General features: G+C 50.2%; 1 protein-coding gene across 1 annotated transcript in view; it reads left to right on the top strand.

Moving 5' to 3' along the window:
* The first annotated feature begins 363 nt into the window (after positions 1 to 363).
* The window catches only part of PPP3CC (protein phosphatase 3 catalytic subunit gamma), a 44487-nt gene continuing 24345 nt past the window's right edge, over positions 364 to 20505 (top strand). The window contains 3 exon segments of the mRNA XM_030964257.1: positions 364 to 524; positions 18435 to 18632; positions 19906 to 20030. Coding sequence (XP_030820117.1) covers positions 473 to 524; positions 18435 to 18632; positions 19906 to 20030 — 375 coding nt within the window. The 5' untranslated portion in view covers positions 364 to 472.

Raw genomic sequence — 20505 nt, 5'->3', positions numbered from 1 at the left:
AATCCCCAGAGAAGCTGGCGCTGCTCCTGGATCCCTGGAAGTGTCCAAGGCCACCCTGGGACAGTGTAAGGTGTCCCTGCCCACAGCAGGGGCGGCACTGGGTGATCCTTACAGCGAAGCTGTGCCCGAGGGCAGTGCCCGAGGCTGCCCAAGCACCCCCAGCGCCATTGCCGCGCTCCCCCCTCAGCGCCGCCGCCATGTTGCCCCCCCGTTGCTTAGCAACGCCCCCTTCCCCTCCAAGATGGCGGGCGGGGCGGGGCGGGCGTGGCGCAGGCGCGGGCGGGTGGGGGGGCAGAGGGCGGAGGGCGGTGTGGCGGCGGCGGCGGGGGCGGGACGGGGGAGCGCAGCGCCGCGGAGCCGCCGCCGGGGCAGCCCAGCGGGTCCGCCGGGAGCACCCGCGCGGCCCCCGCTCCGGGTGAGGGGAGCGGAGCGGGGCACGGCGGGCAGCGGTGCCGCCGCCGCCACCGCCACCATGTCCGGGCGCGGCCACAACAAGCTGCCGACCACCGAGCGCATCGTCAAGGGTGAGGGGGCGGCGAGGGCGCCCCCTGCCTGCGCGGGGGGCGCGGGGGGGGCTCGGCGGAGGGGGGCCGCGAGAAACGGGGGGCGAGCGAGGTTTGGGGGGGTCCCCAAGCTGGGGGAGCCCCGAGAAAGGGAAGGGGAATCTGCCTGCTTTGTGGGGGGGCTCCTGGTTTAGGGGAGGCCGGAGAAAAGGGGGGGTGAAGCGTGGTTTTATGGGGGGATCCCAGGCTGAGGGGGGAGCGTGGTTAAAGGGGGGCGCCTCCAAAGTGGGGGAGCCCGGAGAAAGGGAGGGAGGCTCATTTGGGGGTCCCCAGGTTGGAGGAGCTCGGAGAAAGGAGAGCGAGGGAGCGTGATATGGGAGGAGGGGGAGCCTGCTTTAGGGGTATATTCCCCAGAAATATGGGGGTATGCCTGGTTTGGGGGAGGTCCCCAGGTTAGCGGAGCCCCCCCGGCTGGGGAAGCCCGGAGAAAGAGAGGGGGATGCCTGGTTTGGGTGAGGGGAACCGTTAATGGAGGGAGAGCCTGGTTTGGGTGAGGGGAAGCTTTAAAGGAGGGGGAGCCTGGTTTGAGGGGGGGTCCCCAGGGTGGGGGGGAACCGAGGAAGGGCGAGGGCAGCGTGATTTTGGGGGGGTAATCTGGAGGGGCACCCCCGGTAAAGGAGGGCCCTGAGGGCTGGGGGGGCAGGGATGCTTGGGGTGGTGAGGAGGGGGTGCTCTGGTGGGTGACCCCCCCTTTAGGGAGGACTCTGCTTTGGGGAAGGGTCATCCCCTGAGTGGGGGGAGGCTGGAAAATCAGGGGGAGAGCGTGGTTTGGGGGGGTCATCCCCAAGAGAGAGGGGAGGGCGAGGCCTGGAGTGGCCGGAGGGGGGGTCCAATGGGACAGCCCCCATAAAGGGGAGCCCTGATGGGGGGGTCGGGCTGGGGGGCACCCCCTGTTCAGTCAGAAACCTCTGCAGGGGAGTTGAGGGGCCTTTGGCTTGGGGGGCATCTCTGGTTGGTGGGGGGCACCTGCACTGAGGGGTGAGGGGAGGCATTTTTATCCCCCCCTGGTCCAAGAGGATGCAGCCCCCTCCCTCCATTCTGTGGGATGGGGGCCGTGGGCACAGCGGTGCCAAGGAGGGGGGGGTGACAGCAGGGGACATCCCTTTTGTGTGGGGGGGAATCCCCATCCTGGCCTGGGCCTCATCACAGCCCCCAAGATCCTCACCCCCAGATTGGGGTGCTTTGGGTGGAACTGGGGTTCCCCTGAGGATCTGGGGGAAGCGGGGGATGAGAGCCCTCCCTGCCCTGATCCAGCCAGCCCCCCGTGTCTTTCCTCCCCCAAATCCCTGCTCCGTGTCTGGATGCCCTGCGGCGGGTGCCAGCTGGCCCCCTCTGCGGCCCCGTTATAGTAGGTACTATTTTGGAAAGAGCAGAAGACACCGAAGCAGTTAATGAGGAGAGAAATACGTTAGCGGAGAAACTCCTGGATCGGGAGGAGGAGGAGGAGGAGGAAAGCTGGGGGGGGGATGCACATTTCGCTGCCCTAATTGATCCGGTGCCATCCTCGTCCCCATGCACCAGGAACATCCACTGGGTGCCTCAACTTTCGCCGGGAGGCTCCAAGTTACACAATCACCCCGTTATTAAACCTCCTCCCGCCATGGCTTCCATCATTCCGGGCCGCTGGAAAGCAGCAGATTTCCCAGGAATGGTTGTAATCCCCGGCCATGGAGCTGTACCCACCACGCTGCCATCTCTCCCTTCCCCTCTGGATGTGTCCAAGCGGTTTTTTTATTTATTTCTTTATTTATATTTTTTTTTTTTTCCTTTTTAGCCTTTAGCCTGTCATGTGGCCGATCACATGTTTGATGTTAATAACCTCAAACCCAGGGAAAGGGGATCCGGGTGGCAGCCGGAGCGTGGAGGCCCCTCAGGCTCGGGGAAGCTCCACGGTGGGAGGGTTTGTTGTTTTTTTAATGGGAATAATCCCAAAGTGCTCCCAGATTTGGGGGGGATCCGGGGTGTTCCTGGGGCCGTGCATGTGGTGTGGTGATTTGTAGGTCTCCAGGCAGCCTGAGTGGCCGGTGCTGCCTGTAAATCTCCTGCTAAATCCCAGGCAGCTGCCTGTGTTTAGGTTGGCCTTGTTCGGGAAAGGTAATGGCAATGCAGCCATTATGATTCAGCTGAGTCGGCCGGATCCAGGCGCTCTCCCTGTTCCTGGGGCTTCCAGATCCCGGGAATCCCTGTCAGGGATCCTGCTGCTCCCTCTCAGTGCTTTGGCAACCCCACAAAAATCCTGCTAATTGCTGTCATTAATCCCTGTCCAGGTGGGGTGGAGGTTCAGGGCCTGCTCGCTCCAAAATCACCCCAAAATCCTCCCAGAATTGCTTCTTATTGCCCCAGTGGCTGTGGAAATTTGGGGAGAAATATCTCCTTCTCAGGCCAGGGTTATTGTTTAAAGGTGGTGACATTGTTCGTGGTTATTAATAATTAAAAAGTGAAGATAAAAGCTCATTTTGTTCCGTGGAAAATGCCTGCAATTAAGTAGGATGTGGAATTTTAACTATGTTTAACCTATATATTTACATCTCCTGGGCCCTGCAGAACGCCTGAACTGTAATTACGTTTAGTCAGAGGAAATACAGTTTTGGGCTAAAACTTGTACTGGGGGAGCTTCATTATTAAAATCACAAATTTTGGGGTGTGTCAAGAATGGATTTTTATTAAAATCTTGAATTTTGGGCTAGGCCATGAATTGCTTTTTTAAAATCTCCCATTTTTGAGTGCTTCAGGAAACTTTTTTTATTAAAATCTTGCCTCTTGGGGTAGGTCAGGAACGGCTTCTTTTGAAATCTCTCATTTTGGGATTTGTCAGGAGTTGCTTTTTATTAGTATCTCAAATTTTGAGGCAAGAATTGCTCTTTGCAGCACAGTTTTAGCAGGAAACTGATAGTGATGGAGACTATTGTGTCCAAATTTTGGTCTCCAAAGAGCACTTGGGAAGGTTCTGCTGGAAATCTGAGGGATTAGGGAGTCTGGTTGTCTGCATTAGCCCAAAATTGGGCTTGAATTACCTGGTGGATCCATGGGATTGATGGATCCACATCCTACAAAATCCACATTATTCAGGCAGGTGGGAATGGTGCTGCTGCAGTGGATGGAGCTCAGGGTGATTAAAAGAAAACCATATTTGGTTGAATTTTGTTGTCATTTTTTGGTTGAATTTTGCACGCCTGCTCCATTCTTCCTGCCAGAAGGTGTAAAATCCTCTGGGAAGCAGAGCTGTGTCCAGTTGCATCCATGACAAATCCTTTAAAAACCTCAGATATTGGTATTTAGACACCAGAGCAAATAATCCACTGGGATTTTTCTCAATCTATATGTGATTATTATTATTTTGTGTAGCATGGACAAAATGTTGGGAAGCTGCTGGGCCGGGAGCAGCCAGGATCCAGTGCCCTCTTTTTGGAGCTGATGTTGGAAGTCAGAGACATCCCTAATTCCTGGCTGGGATTCCTGAAGTGGTTTCCTGCTTTTTAGAGAGGGGGTGAATCCCAGGAATTGTGATGTAAAGCTGGTGCTGTAGCCAAAGATGTCATGGAATCGAGTGGGTTTTCCCAATTTGTGCTTTGCTGTGCTTTCTTAAGGATTTTCAGGCACCTTTCTCCATGTCCAATCTGTTTTTTTTTTTTATCCCAAATGGAAGACATTGAAAGTGTGTGTGGGAATTTTAAACCCCCTGAAATTTCTCCCAGATGTGTTTCAGCAGGGAGAGGCACTTGGGACAAAAGGGTGGATAAATGGGATATTGGGAAGGAATTCCTGGCTGGGATGGAATTCCCAGAGCAGCTGTGGCTGCCCCTGGATCCCTGAAGTGCCCAGGCCAGGCTGGAGCCCCTGGGACAGTGGGAGGTGTGGAATGAGGTTGATTAAGGGATGGAATAAGGTGATTTCAAGGCCCCTTATCCCCCAGCCCATTCCGTAATTCACAATTCCATGCTGTCACTGAGCCGTTTCACACCCAGCCAAGGTTTTTTGGGAATATCCCAGAGCCTCAGTGACACCTCCACCCTCAGCCCAGGTGGAATCACACCCGAGGAGCCTCTCCCTCCTCTCCCTGTGCCTCTGGAGCTGCTGGAGACAGAGAAAATCCCACGGGATTTGTTCCATGCAGCCTCTGGGGAGCCCAAACCCAGCCTCAGCTCAATCCCTGCCTCCTCAGAGAGTTCAGAGGCTCTTCCAGTTCATCTCACTGCCTGAAGATGCTTTTGGGGGATGAAAAATGTGCAGCTTTCTTCCCACCTTGTTTTTAATATCATCTGCAACTCTGGGAGCATGAGTGTTGGATATTCTCCAGGTTGGGAGGTGTTGGGAATTTTCATCACGGAGCAAGCGCCGATAGGAAAGTCAAAGTAGCTTTTGAACTGAGGAAAATCTTAAATTTAAAGGAGATTGTGGGGTTTTAAACTCACTGGTTTGTTTCGTGTTGATGTCTTGCAGGAATTAAGGGATGTCTAGGGGGAAAAGGAGCTCTGAAAATGGCTAAAAGTGGCATAAAGGCCAAGGTCCATGTGCTTGGACCTTGGGATGCCAAGGGAAAAGTGCGAATGCCACCAGGGTCAAGACGTGGAGGGGGATCCCTAAAAAGCAAGTTGTGTCATAATACAGCAACTTGGCTGGACAGAGCTCAAGGAGGTGTGGGGTGAGGCAGTCCCTAAAGCAGGAACCCCATGGGATCCCGTGGAATTACTTGGGAATGTGATATTTGGGGGGGGTTTCCAGAAAAAAAACCCAAAACTTGTCCAAGTAATTCCAATATTCTTATTATTGTTAGGTATAAACAGGAAAGATGCTTCATTATCCATAAATGGGATGTGCTGGGAAAAGGGGCTGGTTTGTGGCTGTGCCAAGCTTGGGGCTGATTTTGCTGGATCTTGTGGCATTTCATCCCAAAAAACGAATCCAGAGGCAAATATCTTGGGATGACACAAACTGTGTTCCTGGCATGCCCCAAACAGAGCCAGAGCTGCCTCATTTTGGGCTCAAACTGCCACATCTCTGCATGCTGGGATCCAGGGATGCTCTGCTGGCTAATAAACATGCTAATGAATGTGCTAATTAACAGAAATGCTGGTGGCAAACCCCAAACCCAGCCTTGGGCTCAAAACGTGATTGGGGAACAGTGATAAAGCATCAGGGCACGTGGATTGGGATTTATCCCTTCCCTCTGGGAACAGCAGCAGCAGCCTCAGGTGGGTCTGCAGGTGGGCAGGGCACTGGGGAAGGTCGTGCCCCTCAGGATTCCCCTGTTTAATGTTATTTTTCTCCCTGTCAGCCCGGGAAAGGTTAATCCCATTTGCCTTGCTCGAGGCCATGGAGGGCCATGTGGCAATAAATGAGGCCAGATTAATTGGATACCATGCCAAAAGGGTATTTTTTTTTATTTCATGAAAGGTGTCAGAGTGGAGAGAGCAGTGGCTTTGGGGCTGCTCTGGCTGCACAGAGAAGGGAAAGGCTGTTCCTTAGGAAGTAGGGCAGGGTGCTGGCTTAAAATAGCTCTGAGCGCTGGGCTGTGCTGAAGGAGCTATTTAGGTAAATCCTGGGGTCTCAGTGGGGGCAGAGCTGCCTGCTAATCTAAAGATACTCCTTGGGGATCTATATTTGTCCGGGATCCTTCCCAGCTTGGCCGGTTTTCCAGGTATTCCCTGCCCGTGTTTAGGGCCGGGGATGGCTGGGATCCTAATGGAATCCGACATCATTAAAGCAGCAGGAATGAGGGAACGGGCCACGTTCAGGCATCAGGGTTATCCCATAATGCAGGGCTTGGCTCTCAGAGGCTCCCAGGGGCTCCTGGAGGTCAGGATTGCTCTGCCAAGGGGCGCATTCCGGTGAGCCGGGTCAGGTGTGGAATCCTGGAATGGTTTGGGTTGGAAAAGGATCTTAAAGCTCACCTCATTCCACCTTCCACTATCCCACGTTGCTCTAAGCCCCATCCAGCCTGGCCTTGGACACTTCCAGGCATGGGGGACCTGAAAATATCCTGGGAAAACCCCTCAGGATGCATGGGGCAGAGGGCAGAGTGAGGTGGAGGATGGAAGGTGGATGCTCTAAAATAAAGGAAATCTCAGTGCAGATTTTAAGGATTTTCCTGGCAGGAGGAGGAATGTTGGGCTGTCCAGGCTGTTCTGATTTTCCAGCCTCTGAAACAAAGCCTCAGTGCTGCCTGGTGGGAGCATCAGTTGAGTGATGATTTTCTGGGACGAGGTGATGCTTGATGTCCTTTCCAACCCAAACCTTTCTGGGGTTCTGGGATCTCCCTGTTTCCATTGAGGGGCGCTGGGATCTCCTCTGACTGGGATGCTGAGGAGCTCAGGGGGTTGTTTCTCCAAAATTCTCCACCAGTCTTCCACCTGGGGGTTCCTTTTGGCGTGGTGAGCCTGTAAAATAAGAGTTTAAAGCACTTTCTCTGCTCCAAGGAGTATCTGGGGAGAATTTCCCAGGATGAATTTCCCAAGAGGTTCAGGGTGAATTTCAGGAGAACAGGAGGAAGTGCTGTCAACTTAGATTGCTCCAGAAAATATTCCCTTTTATCAGCTGCTGAGCATAGCAAGACGTGGTAAAATGGCTTCTCAAACAGAATGTTATCCCAAAGGTGATGTCCTGGAAAAATACCACGAGGGTTTCCTGGAGGAAGAGTGACCAGGGCACAGAGGCTGCAATTGCTGCTTCAGCAGCAGCTGGAGGCTGCTCTCATCCTGCTCCATCCCTGCCACGTGCAGCTCTGGAAGCAGCTCTGGGACTCATTTACCCCAATTTTTTGGGGGCTTTGCAAGAGAACTGCTCTGGCTGATGTCCACCAGGAAGATTTGAATTCTCTGCAGCTCCCTTTGGACCATCAGCACCTCGGTGTGGTCTGAGGTGATGTGTGGGTACAGATATTCCCAAACCTGGGAATAAACACTTCACATGGAATATTTTAGCCAGAGCAGTTGGATCCAGTGAGGATCCCACTCAGGGTGAGGGTTTGAGGCCAGAGATGGGAAGAGAAGAGAAGAGAAACCAAGGCCCTGATTGTGTCAAAATTCATCATTTGGTGCTCACATTTCCCATTTATCCATGCTGTGAGCACTTTTTGCACACACTGGCTGCTCCAGCAGGAATGTTTCTGGGGGTTGCTTTGTCCAGGATTCCCACGTGGATCAGCCTGTTCCCTGGAGCAGAGATCTTGGAAGGACACAAAGTTGTGTTTGCTTAGAGCAGGTTTGGAATGGGATCCAGAAGCCCCTTGGGAGCCGTGGCAGGGTCGGGTTCACATTCCCAGGATTTGCCTTTTCCACAAAACCCCCGCTGTGCCTCCATTAATGAGCTATTAGTGGCCAAGCTGGAACCTTGGCAAACAGGTGGTGAATTTCCCTGCCTGCTGACATCTAGGAATCCCCTCCCTGCTCCTTTGGGGAGCTCATTTTTTTTTTAAAGTAGCTGCAGCTGTTTGCTCTAAACTTCCTCCTTTTCCTTTCCTCCTCCTTTTCCTTCTCCTCCTCCTTTTTTCCTTCTCCTCCTCCTTTTTTCCTCCTCCTTTTTCTTCCTCCTTTTCCTTTCCTTATCCTCCTTTTTTCCTCCTCCTCCTCTTTCCTCCTCCTCCTATTTCCTCCTCCTTCTCTTTTCCTCCCCCTCCTTTTTCCTCCTCCTTTTTCCCCCCTTCTTGTTTCCTCCTCCTCTTCCTTTTTCCCCCTCCTTTTCCTCCCTCTTCTTTTCCTTCCCCTTCCTTTTCCCTCCTCCCTTTTTCCTCCTTTTTTCCTCCTCTTTTTTTCCTCCTCCTTTTCCTTTCCTCCTCCTTTTCCTTTCCTCCTCCTTTTCCTCCTCCTCCCTTTTCCCTCCTCCCTTTTCCCTCCTCTTTTTTCCTCCTCTTTTTTTCCTCCTCTTTTTTTCCTCCTCTTTTTTTCCTCCTCCCTTGCTTTTCCTCCTCTCTTTCCTTTCCCCCTCCTTTTCCTTTCCTCCTTTTCCTCCTCCTCCTTTTTTCCTCAGGCTTTGCAGCAACTCCCTGGAATCCAATGAGAGGAAGACCCTGGGTTTGCTGAGTGATGATTTTCTGGGAATACTTTGATTTTTAACCTCTGGAAAGTTTGTAGAGCTGGAGGCTCTCATAGAGAGAGGTTTTCCAGGCTGGAATTGCAGGGTTTTGGGCTCTGCTTGCTGAGCTGGCACTCAGTGATGTCCAGGCTCTGGACTGATTGGCTCAATGACAATCCCAGGAAAATCCGCATCAGTGCCGGTCATCAGGAGCCAAATCTGAGCTGGAAACTTGATGGGCCTTGCAAGCAAATGTGGATTTTATCACTTCAGGGAGGCTGAGGGTGCCCACTGAGAGTATTTTGAGGTCTCTGATCCATGGGGAGCCATGGCAGGAGCAGGAGCCAGACCAGCACCACGGATCCACCTCTAGGTTCAGCTTCATTCAGGCTGTGAGGTGTGAGGAGCCCTGGCTGCCATGCCAGGAGGGCTTTGTGAGGAGCCTGGGAGCTGCTGCCTGGTGTGGCTTAAGTCACCTCTGTTCTAATTAAACCCCTCCTGGGTTTAATCCTGCCCGAAGCAGAGTTCCAGCTCCACCTGGTGGGACCGGCATTGGCAGCCGTGGCAAAACCTTGGCCCTGAGCTCTGCTGGGGAATCCTCCTCAGCAAAGGCACCTTGCTTGCTCCTGGCCTCACTGTTTGCTGGCCAAATTCCCAGCAGAAGCAGGGTAATCACTGCTAAGATTTCAGGGAGCTGTGAGCACAGTTCAGGGAGCTGTAAGGTTTCAGAGGGTGAGGCACTGGGATGGTTTTCCCAGAAAATCTCTGCCTGCCCCATCCCTGGAAGTGGCCGAGTCCAGGTTGGAGCAACCTGGCCTAGTGGAAGGTGTGCTGGAATGAGATCATCTTGAATGTCCCTTCCCACCCAAAGCATTCTGGAATTCTGTGATATTTCCTTGGGGATTCATGTCTGCCTGAGGTCTGTGTGGATTTGGAGCCTCTTGGGCAGCCCAGGTTTCCGTGGGAGCCCCGAAGCCGGCCGGGGCTGTGCTCTGTTTGTGTTTGCATTTCCATACACAGAGCTGTCACCTGCTTTTTTTAGCCTTAAATGCACCTGGCTCCTGCTCAGCCCCAGGGCCTGCCAGCTTTTCCCAACGTGGCCTCAAATTTTGGGTGTTACTCCTGGGAGCTGCTGAGGCAGGGACAGATTTGCTGCTGGGAACGGCTCCATCGCTCCATCCCAGCTCTGCTTTGGGCTGGCTGTGACTGTCCCCTTCGAAGAAATCATTCATTCAGCTCCTACAATGCAGGTATTTTTAGGGTTATTGTGAGGAGATAATTCTGGTTGCCCTACAAAAAGGAATCTGTGGCTGCAGGTGAGGATCAGAGCCAGCTCTCCAAACCAGAAGCACGCAGGGAGTTCTGGATAAAACTGGGACATTAAAAACTCCATCCATGCAAAGGAGCTGCTGGTCCAGAGGAATTCACATAACCCCAAATCTCGTGGTCTTCCTGCAGCACTTCCAGAGTTCTGCTTCTCAGCCCTGGAAGTTTTTATTTCCCCTCCATTTGGGAGTCTCTGGAGCTTCTGAAATCTGGAGGTTCCTTACCCAGAGCAAAAAAGAAGGATTGGAACATGCAAAAATCTGGGGGAAAACAGATGGAAATGGCAATAATAATATAATAATAATAATTCCTAGCTCTTGCTGCTTTTTACAAGAAGTTGTTTACTTCATTTGGAGATTTTTCTTTGACATTAATGTTTATTTTAATAAGGGAGAAGTTAATTATTTCCTCGGGTGGGAGGTGATGAAGCTCCATTTTAGTTTTTTTTTCCACAGAGTTCCTGCAGCTGGAACGAACAGTTCTGTGCCATGGCAGGGTCAGGCTGCCTGTGCCAGCCCTGCAAAATGACACAGATTATTTATCAGGGCTTGATCCAAGCTTGGAAAAATCAGGATATCAAACAAACACACACACCTGGTTCTGCAGGTTCTCACATCAGGGCACCTCAGGGGAGAAAAAACCTCCCAGAAACCAGGGTGGGATTCTTAAAGCAAAGACAATTTTGTGTTTAACGACCAGAAATTCGTGTGGTTCAATCATTTTGGGAAGAAGAAAGATTATTCCAAGGAAAAGAGGGTGGTTGCTGATAAATAGGCATTGGGAGGTGGTGGAATTCCCTTCCCTGGAGGTTTCCAGGGAGTGCCTGGGCCTGGCACTCAGTGCTCTGAGCTGGGGATTGGTCACAGATTGGAATTTATGACCTTGGAGGGTTTTCCAAGCTGGATAATTCTGGGATTCCAGCATCACCCCGCTGCTGAGATCCAGCCTGTCCTTGTGTTTGGAGCTGCAGGAAAAGCAGGGTGGCTGGAGCACTGCTGGAGTGCCAGTGACATCCATCCCTTGCCTCCAAGGGTTTGTTCCCTGTTAATGACTCTGAAAGCTGAAAATCCACCTTTTTCCCAGCAAAAAATGTCATTTCTGTGGCCTTTCTGTGCTGGATTTCTCCACATTATTCCCTCTGAGCCAGCTCCATGTGAGCCCTGGACTCAGCTTTGAATAGATGAATGTAGGTTAGGTGTGAATGGGAATAAAATCTGGGATAAAAATAACGTTGAGCTGTTTGGAAATTGGGAAAGAGGAAAAAAAAACCCACCCTGCTGTTCGTGCTGTGCCCAGCTCAGCCCTGGAGCTGCTTCTCCCTTTCACAGGGGGTTTGGGTGGCTCCTGGTGGACTTTTCCTGGCAATACTTCTACCTTTGCCAGCCCATTCAACCTCCTCAATGTCCAAATCCTTGCTTTTGCCCCAAAATGTGGTTTTTTACTCCAAAGTGCATCTCTCACCATGTGCTCTGTGCTGAGGAGCAAGCAGGGAAGGGGCTTTGTTTGCATCCTCTCCCAGATGTGCATCAGGAGCTGCAGGGAACCCTCCCTCCGGTTTGTTTTGGTGAATTTTGAAGCCCGTGGGGTTATTTTTGGGGGGATTGAGGGGATCCCTTTCCCTGCAGCCCCCGGGAGCAGCGTTTGGCCAGCGCTGCCACTGCAGGCACGGAGCTCCTGCTCCTTTTTCAGTAATGAATCCGCCTCAGCTGCTGCCTCCAGCCAGCCCAGGGACTCTGGGATATATAAACAAATCATCTGTGGATCACTCTGTTTTCTCCTCTGGAGGTGGGGATGGGGCAGCCCTGGTGAAGCTGAATTTTAAGTGCATTTTAAGGACTGAGGTAGGGAGGAATGGGATTTTTTTTTTTTTCCTGTGGGATTTTTATGTGGCACTGAGGGATGAGCGCTGCTGGTGGTGGAAAAGCAGCTTTTTCCCAATTTCTCCCATCTTTAACTATCCATGTCCTCTCAGAGTGTTGCAAACACCCCTTTGCTCATGGCCTGACAAATAAAATCTGTGTTAATTTGGCAGGAAATGGAATCTTGCCCTGGAGTCCAGCAGAGAGATCCCTTTGATTTCCCTTTTAATTTCCTTTTCGTTTTCCCTTGGGCACACCTGACCTTTTCATCCATTTCACACCTCAAACTTCTCTTGCTTTTGTGTCCTTTTGTTGTGGATTGGCCCTCAGCAATGTCCTGTTGGTGGAGCAGGAATTGCCTTTTCCTGGTGGAGCAGGAATTGCCTTTTCCTGGCCCTGGGTTTGGATGCCCTTGGTGGATTTACAAACCCCAGACCTGCAGATTTCACTGTTCCAACAAGCCCGGATGCAACACCTGGGTTTGTGTGCAGAGGGAAGGTGGCACAGAGGTCACAGGGTTGAATTCTTGGAATGTTGGGAGTTGTTGATCCATCATTTTCATTAATTATTTGGGAGCTGGCTGTGAGGATGAGCTTAACCCACTGGCTGGGCATTCCAGAACCAACCATGGAATTGCAGTGACAGCAGCGATGGATTTGAGCTGAAAGAGGGGAAATTTAGGGTGGATGTAGAGAAGGAATTCTCTGGGGAAATTTAGGGTGGATGTAGAGAAGGAATTCTCTGGGAGAGTGGGAAGGGGCTGGGATGGAATTCCCAGAGGAGCTTTGGCTGCTCTGGATCCCTGCAAGTGTCCCTGGAAGTCTGAACAGGGCTTGGAGCAACCTGGGCTGGTGGAAGCTCCTTCCATCCCAAGCCATTCCACATCTCTGATTTCTTTTTTTTTTGTGAGATAAGGACTTATCTCCTCATTTTTCAGATAGGAGCAGGAACTGGGGGAGTCTCTCCACCCTTCTCAGTGCCCTGGAGGTACAAAATTCCAGGTCAGTTTGCTCTCAGGGCTGTTCCCATTGTTAGAGAGCCCTGCCTGGCTGCAGGAGCATCCTCTTCCTCCTGGCCAAGAGAATGGAGCGTGGACAAGGATAAAATTGAGATATTTAATTAAACTGGGCTGGCTGAAACCCTGGCAGAGCCAAGGAGGAGCCGGTTCCTGGTCGTGCCCAGCTCCTTGTGGGAGTGGAGCTGTGCAAAGCCAAGGAGGGAACTTACATAAAAGTTCTTGGCTGAAGCCTCAGCTCTGATCTTGCATAACTTTGCTCGCTGGGGCTAGCAGGAAAAGGCAAAGCCAGGAGCTTCCTGTGCATCTCTGGATGGGCACTGCTGGCCTGGGGTCACATCCCACCTTTGCTGAGCTCTCCAACCCCACTTGTGGGGCTTCTCACCCCCTTGCTGTGGCTCCAGAGGTGTTGGCCATGCTTGAGGGCCTGGAGTGCTGGGGAATGTGGAGGTGAATGGTTTCTGTTTCTCTCTTCTCTTCCTTGTAAAGCATTTCCCCTCCAAGTGCTCCCTGGCTCCCTTTGGAGTCAGATGCCAGAACCACCACAAGGTTTGTAGCACTTACAAATCATTTTTCAGCCTCTCAGTGTCCCAAAAAAATCCCTCATTCCAAGTCCTGGGCTTGCATTTCCACCTTTTTCCTTTCCTTTTGCCCTCCCTCATGCCAGCTGATCCTGTTGGTGCCAGCCCCACATCTTCCCTCATTTCCTCCCACAGCACTGCCAACCCTGCAGTGACCCAGAGGGGAAAAATCTTGCAAAATTATTTATTCATCCATCTCCAGAGGGGTTTTTTTATCTTTTGGAGCAGAGCTGAGCAGTGGATGCAGAAAAAGCCCTGCTCCAGCCTGTGTGGGTTTAAGCAGGTCTGGTTTAATTGTCAGCTTGCTGGGGAAGGCTCTGGAGAGTTCCAGGCACGTGGGACACAGAGCACAACTTCCAAAGGGATCTGTGAAAGTGGGGCCACCTCGTTGCAGGCACCAGCTCCCCTTTCATTAGAGCCACTCCTGCAGTTCTGTGATTTGAAAATTGATGTTCAGCTGTAGAGAATCTCTTGTGCGGCCTCTCTGCGTTTCCTCTTGGGGATTTTCAGGGTAAATTGCTGCTGGATTTGCATTTAAAAGGGAGCCGTGGCACTGCTCTCCTCCCTGTGTTATTTGGCCAGCTCTGTGCTGGAAAATTCAAAATTCAATATTTTAGTGTATCACTGGATCCTTCAGCTTGGAGGAGAGCTCCAGGATCACCAGGCCCAAGCTGTGCCCAGTCCCCACCTTGTCACCAGCCCAGAGTGCCACTTCCAGGTGTTCCTTGGACACCTCCAGGGATGGAGACCCCAACCCTCCCTGGGCAATCCCCTCCTGTATTTACAGCCCTTTCCAGCAAGAAATTCCTGCTGATGTCACCTGGCATGGCCTGAGGCCGTTCCCTCTGCTCCTGTCCCTGTTCCCTGGGATAAGATCCCAAATCCCCTCGGCTGTGCCCTCCTGGCAGGAGCTGTGCAGAGCCACAGGGGCCCCCTGAGCTCCTTTTCTCCGGGCTCAGCCCCTTCCCAGCTCCCTCAGCCTCTCCTGGTGCCCCAAACCCTTCCCAGCTCCGTTCCCTTCCCTGATTCACTCTCAGAGAGCTCCCAGAGCTGGACACAGCCCTCCAGGTGTGGCCTCCCCGGTCTTTGGTGGCTGATGGGTGAGGACAGGGCTCTGATTTGCATCCCAGGTGTTTTCCTGGGGGTGAGAATCAGCTCCTCACTTTTCATAGTTTAGGAAGGTTTATTAAACCTTACCAAAAATACAGCAGAAGACTTAATAAGGAAAAGAAGTTATGGCACTGGGAGCAAAAGATTTTCCCTGCCATGTGCTCAATCCCCTCACAATGGAGGTTTTTCCCTTTTTACTTCCCATCCCAGCATCCCCTCATCCCAAAGCAAAGCCCATACCAGCTGAATCATTCTGATCCTGCCATGGCCAGGGGATGCTGAAAGAACTGACCCCAGAGGGTGAGGAATTCCTGCTTCTTCTGATTTGGAGAGGAATTCAGATTTTTACTGAAAACTCTGATTTTTTGTTCTGTTTTTGGAGGTGCTTGCTCAGACCCAGCCTGGCACCACCATCATTAAGATCCCCACTCCATTCCAGATTTTGGGATATTTTGGGGGGTGCTGTGTCCAGCTGTCCCCATCCCTACAGACTGCAGAGCTTGCAGCACTTTTTGGGGCAGGTTTGTGCCTTATCCCTGAGGCTGGGAGGGTGATGCCAGCTCCCTGTGGGGTCTGCACTGAGATGAGAGGCTTTTCCTGGAGCTTTCCTGGAGAATCCCAAAGCAAAGCCCATCCCAGCATTTCATCATCCCGGAGCAACCCCCCCCCCACCCCCCCCCCCTCCCAAAGCAAAGCCCATCCCAGCATCTCCTCATCATCCCAAAGCAAAGCCCATCCCAGCATCTCCTCATCATCCCAAAGCAAAGCCCATCCCAGCATCTCCTCCTCATCCCAAAGCAAACCCCATCCCAGCATCTCCTCATCATCCCAAAGCAAACCCCATCCCAGCATCTCCTCCTCCTCCCAAAGCAAACCCCATCCCAGCATTTCTCCTCATCCCAAAGCAAAGCCCATCCCAGCATCTCCTCCTCATCCCAGCTGAATCATTCTGATCCTGCCATGGCCAGGGGATGCTGAAAGAACTGACCCCAGAGGGTGAGGAATTCTTGCTTTTTCTGATTTGGGGAGGAATTCAGATTTTTACTGAAAACGCTGATTTTTTGTTCTGTTTTTGGAGGTGCTTGTTTTTGGAGGTGCTTGTTTTTGGAGGTTCTTGGAGCTTTTCTGGAGCATCCCAAAGCAAAGCCCATCCCAGCATCTCCTCATCCCAAAGCAAAGCCCATCCCAGCATCCCCTCATCCCAAAGCAAACCCCATCCCAGCATCTCCTCATCATCCCAAAGCAAAGCCCATCCCAACATCTCCTCATCATCCCAAAGCAAAGCCCATCCCAGCATCTCCTCCTCATCCCAGCTAAATCATTCTGATCCTGCCCTGACCTGATGCTGAAAGAACTGACCCCAGAGGGTGAGGAATTCCTCTTTTTATTGATTAGGGAGGATCTGAGAGGATCCCTGAGATAAGATTCCCATCAATCCATGGATTGCAGGGGATGCTGGCAGCCAAGCCACACACTTGGGGTTTTATTCCCAGTTCTTCCCAAACATCCAGGCCCTCCTTCCTGGAATTAATTTTAATTCAAGACACTCTGCAGCCATTAAATATTACACCAAGGTCGTGTGTGCTCCCATCTTTTTCAAATTAACCCAACCTGGGAGAAAGGAGATGAGGAATTCAGATTTTTACTGAAAACTCTGATTTTTGTTCTGTTTTTGTTTTTTTTTTTACCTATTTTCTGCTAGAGGTCACTTTCTCCCACACCATCCTATTCCCTACCTTGAAATAATGATGATGATGATGATGATAATAGCAATAATAATAACAATATAGCAGTTTTTGATGGGATATTTTCCATCCAGAATTAAAAACTTGAGGAACATACTGCAAATAGCTGAGGCCTTAACTTACCTTTAAATATTGGATTCCATCAAGATTTCCAATTTCTAAGCTTGGGGTGAAACTTTGAGGTATTGAGGCAGAGAAGGGCAAATTCTGCTTTTGGAGGTGAAATTTTTGAGGTATTGGGGCAGAGAAGGGCAAATTCTGCTTTTTGGGTGTGAAACTTTTTGAGGTATTGGGGTGAAGAGGAGCAAATTCTGCTTTTTGGGGATGAAGATTTTTGAGATATTGAGATGAAGAGGAGCAAATTCTGCTTTTTGGGGGTGAAGATTTTTGAGGTATTGAGATGAAGAGGAGCAAATTCTGCTTTTTGGGGGTGAAGATTTTGAGGTATTGGGGCAGAGAAGGGCAAATTCTGCTTTTTAGTGGTGAAACTTTTTGAGGTATTGGGGTGAAGAGGAGCAAATTCTGCTTTTTGGGGGTGAAGATTTTTGAGGTATTGGGGTGAAGAGGAGCAAATTCTGCTTTTTGGGGGTGAAAATTTTTGAGGTATTGGGGCAGAGAAGGGCAAATTCTGCTTTTTAGTGGTGAAACTTTTTGAGGTATTGGGGCGGAGAAGAGCAAATTCTGCTTTTTAGGGGTGAAGACTTTTTGAGGTATTGGGGTGAAGAGGAGCAAATTCTGCTTTTGGGGTGAAGATTTTGAGGTATTGAGGTGAAGAGGAGCAAATTCTGCTTTTTGGGGGTGAAATTTTTGAGGTATTGGGGTGAAGAGGGGCAAATTCTGCTTTTTAGGGGTGAAACTTTTTGAGGTATTGGGGTGAAGAGGAGCAAATTCTGCTTTTTGGGGTGAAGATTTTGAGGTATTGAGGTGAAGAGGAGCAAATTCTGCTTTTTGGGGGTGAAACTTTGAGGTATTGGGGTGAAGAGGAGCAAATTCTGCTTTTTGGGGGTGAAGATTTTGAGGTATTGGGGTGAAGAGAAGCAAATTCTGCTTTTGGGGGTGAAGATTTGGCAGAAGATGAAGGGGTTGACTCTTACCAGGGGTTAATCCAGGGTTTATTTCAGGAGCTCAGGGGAGCCCCTACAACCTCAGGGGGGTTCTGCTGAGAGCCCCCGGAGAGGTGCCAAGGTTACATTGAACGGGAGGTGGAAATTTAAAATAGAGAACATTTTACTGACCAATCAGTGAATTTAAGGGATGGGTACTGGGGAATGGACATTTAGGACAATGTATGGGGTGACACTTGGGGGGTTGATCCCTGGTTGAGCACTCAATGTCTAAGTTCTGGATGGAGGGGGTGGGATGGTGAGTGACTGACAGAGAGCCAGGGTGGGGATTTGGGGATATTTTAGCAAAGGAGAGGGATTACACAGGTAGAAGGAGGGGGTGAAATCTGGAGTAAACCATTTGGGGGAAAATACTGGGATGCAAAAACAAAACTATTACAAAGTATAAAAACACACCACAACACTGGGGTGCTGGGCAGGGTCACAGCTCACCCTGCAGAGCCCATCCTGGCCTGCCTGGGGTGACAGACCAATCAGTGAATTTAAGGGATGGGTACTGGGGAATGGACATTTAGGACAATGTGTGGGGTGACACTTGGGGGGTTGATCCCTGGCTGATCACTCAACGTCCTGGAATGAATGTTCTGGATGGAGGGGATGGGATGGTGAGTGACTGACAGAGAGCCAGGGTGGGGATTTGGGGATATCTCAGCAAAGGAAAGGGATTACACAGGTAGAGCAAGGGGGTACAATCTGGGATAAACCATTTGGGGGAAATACTGGGATACAAAAACACACTGCAACACTGGGGTGCTGGGCAGGGTCGCAGCTCGCCCTGCAGAGCCCATCCTGGCCTGCCTGGGGTGACAAACCAATCAGTGAATTTAAGGGATGGGTACTGGGGAATGGACATTTAGGACAATGTGTGGGGTGACACTTGGGGGTTGACCCCTGGCTGATCACTCAACATCCTGATCTCAGCAAAGGAGAGGGATTATTTGGGGAAAATAAGGGGATACAAAGACAAAACCATTATAAACCATAAAAGCACGCCACCACAATAAACCTCTGATGTTTGTGGATTAAATTTCCTAAAAGAAGCAAAGCCTGTCATTCCCTCTCCCTGAGGAGCTGACTCCTTGCCTTGCCTTGCCTTTGCAGCTGTCCCGTTCCCTCCCACGCAGCGGCTCACTCTGAAGGAGGTGTTTGAGGATGGGAAACCGAGGCTCGACGTCCTCAAGAGCCACTTGGTGAAGGAAGGGAGGCTGGAGGAGGACGCGGCGCTGAAAATCATCAACGACGGCGCCGCCATCCTGAGGCACGAGAAAACCATGATCGAGGTGGAGGCTCCAATCACAGGTGTGAAAAGTGCACATTAAATGGCTCTAGGCAGATATTTACTATTTGTGTTATGTTGTGTTGATTAGTAGTGCTGTGTTAACGTTTTAATAGGATGGGGAATGTAGTTTTGTAGTTGAAACGGAACTTTTGTGGTTAAAATAGGATTTTTGGATGTGGGATGTTTTTTTAAAGAAAGGAATGAGGTAGTTGCACTGAGAGAGCAGCCACAGGACACCTGAATCTTTCAGAGAAAAAGAATTTATTGCTCCATTATCAGAAGAAATTAACTTCTTCCCACCTCGCTCACATCAGGATTCAGAGGAAGAAGCTGACACTGCCCAGACAGAATCCTGTGTTTAAATGGAATTTATGCATCATGGATGAGGTGTATGAATATGCAACAGGCTGTTGCTTTTAAGGGTTAATCCTCTGTTAATGTGAGTCCTTTTTCAGACTTATTTTGCCCAGAAAGAGGTACCTGAACTATCTATAACTCTTTGTTTTTATTGTCTTGTATTGTCTTAATCTCAATTGTTCAAATTTTTATTACTCTGATTATATTACTATTTTCATAACCACTTTATTACTATTAAACTTTTAAAATTTTAAAAGCAGTTGATTGGCATTTTTCACATAGGAATGTGCTCTCTTTTGAGGGAGTGACAAAACTATCTTTTGTCCTCTTAAAAAGGAAATAAGCCCAGAAGTTTCTCTCCTCAGTTAGGTGAAAAGACACCTCACAAGACTTGGGCGACTTCACCTCAAACTTAAGGACAGAAAATTGGACAGAATCCAAAAAATCCCACCTGAGCAATTCACTAGAAAAAGAAGAGAACAAAGAAACAAATTGCTTTTGTGAGGTGTTTTACCAGGGGCAAGGACCTCTTGCACCTGGCTTGGTTTTTCTCTGTAAATACAGAGTTTTGTTATTTTGCCTTTTATTAAAACATTTTTTGTTTCCAACACTACCACACAATCCATCCTGCTGATTTGATGCCTTCTGAGGTAGCTGAGCTATCTTGAGTGTGAAATAGATCTCCAAGAGCTTATAAAACCTGGAGAGGAGACCCAAATTCCACTATAGCTCATGGCTCAATTCCTAAACAACAACCTGGATAACCCCAGCAGGTTTTTTTGCCCTGTTCCTTCCACCCACAAGGTTTTTTTAACTCTGCTGAGCTCTCACAAGAGAGGATTTTGCCGGCGCTCTCTGCTCCTCGCTGCTGTCGTGACCTTGCTTTTCTTAGCGTGGTAATTCTGTCCCTCTTTTGTGCTCTTCTTGCTCCCCCAGTGTGTGGTGACATCCACGGGCAGTTCTTTGACCTGATGAAGCTGTTTGAAGTGGGAGGATCACCCAATAACACCCGCTACCTCTTCCTGGGGGACTACGTGGACAGAGGCTACTTCAGTATAGAGGTGACCATGGGGGTGCTGGGGCTGAAGGAGCCCAAAGTGTTGAAACTTGGTTAAAATGCAGCGCAGTCAGTTAAAACCAGCTCAAGATCAGCTCAAATTCGGCTCAGAATCAGTAAAAATGCAGCTCAGAATCAGTGAAATTCAATTCAGAATCAGTTCATATGCAGCTCAGTAAAATACAGCTCAGAATCAATTAAATGCAGCTCAGAATCAGTGAAATTCAATTCAAAATCAGTTCAAATGCAGCTCAGTAAAATACAGCTCAGAATCAGTGAAATTCAATTCAGAATCAGTCCATATGCAGCTCAGTAAAATACAGCTCAGAATCAATTAAATGCAGCTCAGAATCAGTGAAATTCAATTCAAAATCAGTTCAAATGCAGCTCAGTAAAATACAGCTCAGAATCAGTAAAATACAGCTCAGAATCAGTAAAATGCAGCTCAGAATCAGTGAAATGGAGCTCAGAATCAGTAA

The sequence above is a fragment of the Camarhynchus parvulus genome, chromosome 22 (genome assembly GCF_901933205.1).
Source record: "Camarhynchus parvulus chromosome 22, STF_HiC, whole genome shotgun sequence".
Classification (NCBI taxonomy): Eukaryota; Metazoa; Chordata; class Aves; order Passeriformes; family Thraupidae; genus Camarhynchus; species Camarhynchus parvulus.
The sequence above is the reverse complement of the archived record's forward strand: the minus strand, read 5'-3'. Positions and strand labels throughout refer to the sequence as shown.